Genomic DNA, 9,113 nt, shown 5'->3' on the forward strand with positions numbered 1-9,113 from the left:
ATTTGGTACTCGGTATCCAAGTCCTCTACGTGTTCTTTGTTACAAGTATTAGTACAAGTAAGTGACTGTGTGAGAGTAATCTCTAGATCTCCAATATTAAAGCAACAAGAATAAAGTTAAAATATGATTTACAAGGTAGTTTATACACCCCTCCCCCCAGGATAATCTTCCTGGCGAGGGTGCCCTCTGTTCATGGCACAGTGCACGGTCAATGTTAACCGTCCTGAAACAATAGCTAAGGATGTCGAGGCGCCGGGGAATGGGCCCTGGGGACTTGGGAGCGATTATCTGATTATCTCCGCAGCTTCTAAACTCTACAATCTTTACTGCACAACAATTCATATTATTGTAAGTAAGATTTAAAGAGGGTTTTAAACCAGGCAGCCGGGCAGGTCTCTTTATTTGAAGAGTTAGTCCCTTTTGTAAAGATCAGCTTAGGGAGGCACATTAACTGGACTAAACATGAATTAATGAATGAGTACTTACTTTGGTTACTTTGGTTACTTTGGTTGTGTTTATCCTCGTAGCAGGAAGGGTCATCAGATTTCTGACCACCTCGATGGCGAGTAGTCTACCAGGGAATTAGACCAGCTGCAGCTATAACCGGAAGTCGGAGGGTTGTCCGGTATCAAAGCAATAAACTTGGACAAACTAACTTTAAACGACTCAAACGTAGCTTCAGCTTTAATATTATCAGGCACTTTGTTCCACAGTTTTGGTCCTCTTACAGCAAATGAGCTGTCATAGAGTGTCTGGTTGCTCGAGGAACTTAACCTAGACAGGGAAGGGATGATTGCTCGGGTACCATGTCTGGATGTTTTTGTGAACCTTATATTGCTGCAATTGGGGACAACATTGTGAAGGATCTTCCACATCATCAGAATAGTGTACCGTTCCCTTCTGCGCTGCAGTGACATTAGCTTTAGATGTGAAAGCCTCTCCCAGTAGTTCATATTTTCCAGACCGCATATACGATCGGTGAATGTTCGCTGGACCCCCTCCAAAAGCTGGATCTCAGTCACCTTAACAGGGTCCCACAGCGGACAACAGTACTCTAGTAGGCTTCTGACCAAAGACTTATATAGGGTAGTCATTACGGTCCTATCACGAGTTTTGAAGACACTAAACACCCATGACAGTGTGCTTCTAGCTTTCTTGACCATATTACCGATCTGTTTGGACCAGTTCAGATCGCTTGATACCATAACTCCGAGGTCTCTAACGTTCTCAACGTTAGAGCCGATTTTGTGAATTTTCCTTTAACAGTGGAATATCTGTCCTAATTTGCCACTGGACTAAACATGAATAAATTAATGAGGAGAGCCGATTTTGTGAATTTCCCTTTAACAGTAGAATATCTGTCCTGATTTGCCACTGCACTGGACTAAACATGAATAAATGAATGAGGAGAGCCGATTTTGTGAATTTCCTTTTAACAGTAGAATATCTGCCATGATTTGCCACTTATTGCCTTACTTAACGACAAGGAAATTTCCCTCCGAAATTGTAGTTATCCTGTACTTTAAAATCTCATTTTTCAAAAGATCAATTTAGTTCACTGTTCTTTGCCGAGTTTTAATTATTGTTCCAAGATATAGTAATGAAAAAGACACTCCTGTTCTTGATGCAGCTCGCCCATGTGGCAGGATTTGATTTTGGAAATTCAAGTGTTGAAGACGTGTCTGACAGTAAGTCAATAAATAAGGTCCCGCAAAAACATTGTTTTTAAAGAGTTTTCAAAGGGAAATTAATCGTATGATTGGTTGTTCACGTGATTGATCACAATTTTAAATAAAGAAATGAGTTATAAGCGATCAATTTCACGGCACACATTAATATTAAATCGCGAAGTTTGGTGTCCTGAAATAATTGCGAAAATAAATTCATCACATTAAACTGAATAGTTTTACAGTATTGTTTTTACAGCGCCCTGCTCGGCTGGAAGCTTCATGACGGAAAGTGAATGTCAGCAATGTGGAGAGAACACTTTCAGTGCTGCTGGAGCTTCTTCTTGTACGAGTTGTCCTGAGGACATGATCTCAGCTGCCGGTTCTACATCAGAGGAGGATTGTGGTAAGAATGTGGCAAGATTTTTAGCAGGTTAAAGCAGTGATGGACCATTACCAAAGCTATTTTTAGCAGCTTTGTGCAGCATGGTCAATAATGATTTTATCATATTTATCAGTCAAATTATTGCAAAATACAGGATATGCCCTTATTTCAATAACTTATGATTTACTGTCAATAAAAAAACGCTTACCTTGATGACGTCATCATCACCACAAATCATTTTTTCATATTATTTAAACTACAATCTGAACGATTATCTTCAAGACCTGTTGCCTACAACCTGACTATAATCGACTGGCAAAGCGTCTATCTCTGAATATATTTGTACATATATCACGACAATCTGATGTAAAACAGGGGTTCCAAAAAACCCATTTCCCAGTACAACCGAAACTTGAAATTTAGTTGCTATATATTATCTAGCACTCTAACAGTCTCTATTACAGAGTCTAGACAAAGACTACCAGGTGAGATAGTGCCGGTTGGGGCTGAACAATCTGAGGCAGCGTTCAGTGCTTCGAAGACAATTGATCTCGATTTCAAAACAAGAGCAACAATACATCGTTCTGACGGTCAATTATGGTTGAAGATTTCCCTAGGAAAGGTACACTGCGTAGAAAAGGTTGTGTTGTACCCCCAGGATATGACTACCCACACATGGACCTGCTCAAGAACTGGCTGTGTAGATTGCGACGGTGACCAATGTTGGATACTTTCCGTGGAAGTCAGTTCTCAGGAAACAACTCTAAACCTGCCCCCTTTCCCTGACTGCATGTATGGAGACAGCGTCCAACTACGAGAAAATTACCCTTTTTTTAATGAATTTATGGTGAAGGAAATTGCTATAATCGAGAAACATGGTGAGATATTTTGTATATAATACCGACACACGGAAAATTACAATTTAACATGTTTTCCACGATCATTTTAAACATTATTATTAAAGTGGTATATACTCTGAATGAATCAAATATTTTATTCAATCATTATAGACTTCCACGCTGATCCGTTAATTTTAATAATTCAGATCTATGTCCTGCCTCCCATCCCTATGCATACACAGACGGAAAGTACTGTTGTCAGTCGGGAAAGGAGAAGGTAGACCGGGAAGGCTTGCCGGAAGAATGTGACGGCAGTGCGCTTCGAAGGCAGAGCCGTTGCTGTGAAAAAGATAGATACACAAGGTGCCCCACTCTCACTGGGTATTGTGATTCTTTGCCAGGTTAGCTCTCTCTAATTGCTTTAATTTTTGATAATCTTCCCACTAAGATACGCAACTCAACCCTTAAAACCATTTATATGAATGGGGTATAGGTTAAAATATGGTAGTTGGAACCGTAAATATTTCCAAAGTTTTTCAAATAATTTATAACATTTTCACAGATTGGAGAGGAGATGGGAAGTGTGGACCTGCTGCCTTGCTGGCGAATGGGGCTCCAAGCGAGTGTAATCCAGATGATCCAGATGGTAAAGTGTGCTGCTCACGCGACGGACTGTGTGGAAGCAGTCATGACCACTGTGCTTGCGAGGGATGTGTTGACTACTCAAGTGAGTTAGGTTTATTGTGGAGGATTATTAAACTGGGTGCAACCATCAGGGGGGGGGGGGGCGTTTGTGTCACTGTAACACTGGTTAATTAAGTGGCCTGAGTGCAAAAGTTAGATATCATTGGAATTGAATCTGTTCATAATTTAAGAATTTACGCTATGTAAGACGTTTATTTAATACATTTTAATGTACTTTTATATTACAGGGTGTATGCATGATGATATGGATCCAACAACCTACAGAGGAAAGGTAGCTCAACTGAATACAGGAGAAGTCTGCCAAAGATGGGACTCTGCGGAGCTTAAGATGTAAGAAAAGGCTTAGCTTTCAAAACATTTGGTGATCACATTTCGATTACTGACTAATTGCACTTAATATAATTAAAAACTTTCAAATGTTGGCTAACCATTAATCATCGATAATTTTAAATGTAAAATGAAGTGATTTATTGTCAATGGTTATTTCAGCGAAATGAGCTCTGAATTAGAAGAAAACTACTGTCGGGATCCAAACAAGTATGTGATATGTATACATTTAGTCCATATAAACATGTTTCAGAAAAATAAAAACCGGAAAACGGAGAGAATTTTTGTGCATTAAATGTTTTATAACCTAATATAACCGTATTATAATTGTTATGCAGAGGCACATATTAGGTGCGGTAAAAAAATCGAAATTATGCGGTACCGCACCCGACTATAAAGGTAAAATGTGCGGTGATTTTTTCGTAATTTGTGCGGGAATTGTGCGGTTTTCTTTTGCATTTTCTCAAGGACTTTGGAAATTCTAAACGTATAACCGCCGCTCTTATCAAAAATAGGTCTGTTTATGTGTTACTGAGGGTGTAGTTCTTTACTAAGACCATGATTGAACCTTTATTGAGATTCAGTTATCTGAGAACAGTGACTTGATCTGGTAGAGATCAGGAGACAGTTATTTGAAGACGCCTCTTGATAGAGTCGATCAGATCCCATGCGTGATCGCAAATATGTGACACGCTTGTTGGCATTGATCGTCAGTACTTGTGAACCATTTGATCCAAGATCCATTAAGCCCACTATAAAGCCAACGCTACCTACTCTATTATCACCAGAGGCAGAAGTTACGAATGATAACTGATACACTATAATCGAAGTACGGTAACGACGAGGGTTCCATAACGGCCTGGGTCACGGTCCCGAAAGGGCCTGGGTCACGGTCCCGAAAGGGCCTGGGTAACGGTCCCGAAAGGGCCTGGGTCACGGTCCCGAAAGGGCCTCGGTCACGTGGCCTAAGCATGAGTTCCAAAAGGGCCTGGGTCATGGTCCCGAAAAGGCCTGGGTCAGGGTCCCGAAAGGGCCTGGGTAACGGTACCGAAAGGGCCTGGGTCACGGTCCCGAAAGGGCCTCGGTCACGTGGCCTAAGCATGAGTTCCAAAAGGGCCTGGGTCATGGTCCCGAAAGGGCCTGGGTCAGGGTCCCGAAAGGGCCTGAGTCAGGGTCCCGAAAGGGCCTCGGTCAGGGTCCCGAAAGGGCCTGAGTCACGTGGTAACTGGGTCACGTGGCCTAGGTATGAGTTCCAAAACGGCCTGGGTCACGGTCCCGAAAGGGCCTGGGTCAGGGTCCCGAAAGGGCCTGGGTCAGGGTCCCGAAAGGGCCTGAGTCACGGTCCTATAAAAGGGCCCGACATTTAACATATTTTGGTTTTTACACTCGAAAATCTTAACGCAAAAATTTCAAAATTATGCGAAATTACGCGGAAAATGCTAGATTATGCGGAAATATGCAGATGATTACAAAATGTGCGAAAATGTGCGGAAAACAATAAATTATGCGGAAGTGTGCGGGAAACGTTAAATTGTGCGATCCCGCACCCATCGCACCTAATATGTGCCCATGTTGTTATGATACGAAATTAATTAATGGTACTAAGATACTTAATTGGCATACTAATTGAGTGGTGTGTCTCATCTAGCAAAAATATTTTATCTTCAGTCAAAAAGGCCGGCCTGGGTGCTACAATAGTGAGAAAATATGGGACTTTTGCGATATTCCGATCTGTACAAGATGTAAGTACAATAAAAAAGGAAGAGAAATCCTCACCATATTATTAAAGTCACAATGTCAAATATATTTTGTGCTGTTAACAGACTGTTTGTCACGCTATTAAAATACGACAGCAAATATTGAGAAAATTTCATGCAATCGGACATAAGACTGTATTTAAACGAAGATGAAACTGAAGAGAATGCGACGTTACCTCAATAAATTTTTGTTTTAAAATATCTTGCAACACTATAAATAAATGACCATGATTTCAGGGTGCATTGCTTTTCCTGCAAAGTTGGACTTGAATCGAGTCACCCCCGTTAACGACCTTGATCCGGAAAAGGATCCTATGATAACTGGACAGATTGTTCAATTTAAATGTACCAGGCAGTGGAACATGATGATCGGAGATAAGGAACTGACGTGCAAACACCTCTCAATATTCCATCCTATTGATCCACCAAAATGTATATCAGGTAAAATTTGTAACTCTTTTAAAATTAACCGTTTTACTTTCCTCACTAAACCCTTACAAATATATTATACAAGTCCCACGTTAAAATTACAACATTGTCAATTTGAACCCAACACGGACCCTACCCAACTCCTCCCCCATTCCTGCCCTGCCCTCCTAGTCAGGATTTCCCAGCACTGCAGCAACACATTTTAACTTAGATATCAACAAGATTTTTTGAATTGCATAAATAAATGAAATGGAACTTTGTTGACATACTTTAAATTTTTTATTCAAGTTATGATGTTATTAGGATACAAGCAAATACGATCAAATAACATCTTTTCACGGACAACTTTATAAAACCAATGATATTTACAATTTTTATAGATTTATAAAGCTTTCCCCAGGCTTAATTTATTATTTCTGTAAATCATGAAAAAAGTATCATATCAACTATGAGGTACAAAATGTGATCAAACTATCAAAAACCGTGCATTCCACAAATTATAATGTACCATTATCCGCTGTCACCAACAGTCCCAACCTTTATTCAATGACAGGATCTAGGATAACAGTATTTATTATAAAAACCATTAAAGTGGTATTGTTTTTCTGTGATAATCAAACCCTGCATAAAATCCTGATAATTATGGTGTAGGTGGAACATACTGCTTGCCCACGAAGAAGTCAGAGCCTCGCCGACACGTGGTAACAATCCATTTGTGTTCATCCACATCTGCGTTTCTTATGAATTTTTTTTCTGAGTAGCTGTACACTATCCGTTTGTCAGGGTTATACACACCATCGCCACAATCGTACCAACTGACAATAAATAATTGTGTAGATACTGATTAAAAATAACCATGGGGACCTTACTAGATCAGGGTTAATACCGAAAAGGAAGTAGATTAAAACATAACAATCCACTCTGTTTTAAATTTAATATGAATAAATAATATCAATCTATGGCTAATCCGGATTCAATATTCAACGGCAAACGTTCACAACCATAACCATAATATAAAAGGCCAGAGGGGGGAAGGGAGGGGGTTATAGGTACTGTGGATTGGGATAATGTGAACCTTTTTATACCATATTTTTTTCTGCGATTTTGTTACTGCAACCGGCAGGATATTTTCCTACTTGTTTGTCTACAGCAGCACTGTCACAAATTTGAAAATCTAAAAATGTATGATACCCCAGCCCCTCTGGCCTTATTGCTGTGAATAATATAGTAAAATTACCCTTTTGGAATTGGTGGAGCTGGCTCTATGTCGACCTTTTGAGAACGTCCAGCAGGTTTAAGTCCTTTTAGAGTCTCTCTGTAAAATCTTCTGTCATAACCGTCACAATAGTTCCAATCAGCCTCACTAAACTCCAGACCATCTAAAAATAGGTTATAAATTATGTCACATCACATGATAACAGTCTCTCCTTTGCACATTGCAAAAGCTAGTAAAAGTCAATAGTTGCAGCAGACATTAAATTTCATACATTTTTCTTACATTATCTCTCTTTAATAAGTTACAACGTAACATGCTGCCTCTTAAAATAACCTTTGAATTTGTATTTTCCTCCAGATTCGGTGTCTTCCTGCGGAATCCCATTTTTCCAAACAGCAGAGAACGTAGAACCTGTATTTAATTGTGTTAGTTGAAAACAAAATATCAGTGTTCAAATAATCACACTTAATCTGCTCTGAAAAATGTTAGCTGCTTCATAACTCATAAGTTGTTACCATTTTTGAAATGAAGGGTTCCTTTTCCCTCAAATGTTCCATCTTTGAAGGACCCTATGTACTTTGTACCAGAGGGGAAAGCATATTCTCCTTCTCCTTCCATTTTGTCATTTTTCATATCCCCTTTATAGGAGGACCCCGTATAATCCATCCTGCATAAATATTGGATAGTTATATCTCAAACTAACACTGTATACATATAGAAAAAGAGTATTAAGGAACATAATGTGCTGTGTACCTCATATTCATTAATGTGAACTTCACGTTCATGAACGTGTTTTATCAATTACAAGTGTCTTCAATTATTCGATTTTGTTAGTTTGGAGGAGCATCACGTCTCTCGACAGTCAAAGTACAAATACGAAATGAAACTATCACATTTGCCTAGTTTCATTTCATATTTGTACTTTGACTGTCGAGAGCCGTGATGCTCGGACTCCAAACTAACAAAATCGGGCACTATCCGTCGCGGAGTCGAGTCCGCGGCGGAGCCGCCGGACTTCGAGCGGACTCCGAGCGGACTCCGGCGGAGCCGCCGGACTCCGAGCGGACTCCGGCGGTGCTCCGCCAAAATGTATTTACAGTGGACTCGAGTACATTTTGGCGGACTCCGAGCGGAGCCGAGCAGACTCCGAGCGGACTTTAAAGTCCGCCGCGGACTCCGAGCGGCTCCGCGGCGGCTCGGCGGAGTGTCCGCCGCGGACTAAGCCACTAGGCGGACTCCGGTCCGCCGCGGACTCCGGCGGAGTGCTTGGCGGACTCCGCCGGACCTCTCCGCCAGACTTGAATCCGGCGGAGTCCGGCGGAGCTTGGCGGAGTCCGCCAGCTCGGCGGACTCCGCTCGGAGTCCGCCGGACTCCAACAGAGTCCACTGACTTCCGACCTCCGTCTTCCGACCCTCGGCTAAATTTGTCACGTGACATACAACATAGCATTTTGCAATATTGTGGTCAGATGAAAAGGTCGCTAGTGATAAACCTTAACCATTACCCTCACAATGTCAATAGTGTACAACTCTAGTCCTAACTTTGACCCTATAATGTATAAACGTTGACCCTAACCCTCCACCAAACCGTCCGCAGCGAAATATCAATGTCATTGACTGGTCACGTGACCAAAACAATTTTTGTCATATTATCTCATATGGGGAAGCGTTTTTAGCAAGCAAAAATACGTCGACCATCACAGGACGACGCCAGCCAGCACTCTCTACGCTCTTCGAGCTCCGATCGTCCTGTGACGAAGTAAGGACGAAGCCTGAGTTCCTCAGGTA

General features: G+C 41.2%; 2 protein-coding genes across 2 annotated transcripts; both read right to left on the bottom strand.

The window, feature by feature from the left end:
* Nucleotides 1-539: 539 nt before the first annotated feature.
* Nucleotides 540-1,205, bottom strand: LOC134820143 (uncharacterized). Its single transcript, XM_063830364.1, has one exon. It carries the CDS (start codon nt 1,203-1,205, stop codon nt 540-542), a length of 666 nt encoding a protein of 221 aa, XP_063686434.1.
* A 5,229-nt stretch (nt 1,206-6,434) lies between these two features.
* LOC134819471 (MORN repeat-containing protein 5-like) lies at nt 6,435-7,996 on the bottom strand. Its single transcript, XM_063829425.1, has 4 exons — nt 7,841-7,996; nt 7,659-7,736; nt 7,347-7,488; nt 6,435-6,924 (listed from the first exon to the last, which is right to left on the bottom strand). Exons 1-4 carry the CDS (start codon nt 7,989-7,991, stop codon nt 6,750-6,752), a joined length of 546 nt encoding a protein of 181 aa, XP_063685495.1. The 5' UTR covers nt 7,992-7,996; the 3' UTR covers nt 6,435-6,749.
* Between the last annotated feature and the right edge of the window lie 1,117 nt (nt 7,997-9,113).

Source organism: Bolinopsis microptera, chromosome 8 (assembly GCF_026151205.1).
Source record: "Bolinopsis microptera isolate Bmic1 chromosome 8, MBARI_Bmic_1.0, whole genome shotgun sequence".
NCBI classification, from domain to species: domain Eukaryota; kingdom Metazoa; phylum Ctenophora; class Tentaculata; order Lobata; family Bolinopsidae; genus Bolinopsis; species Bolinopsis microptera.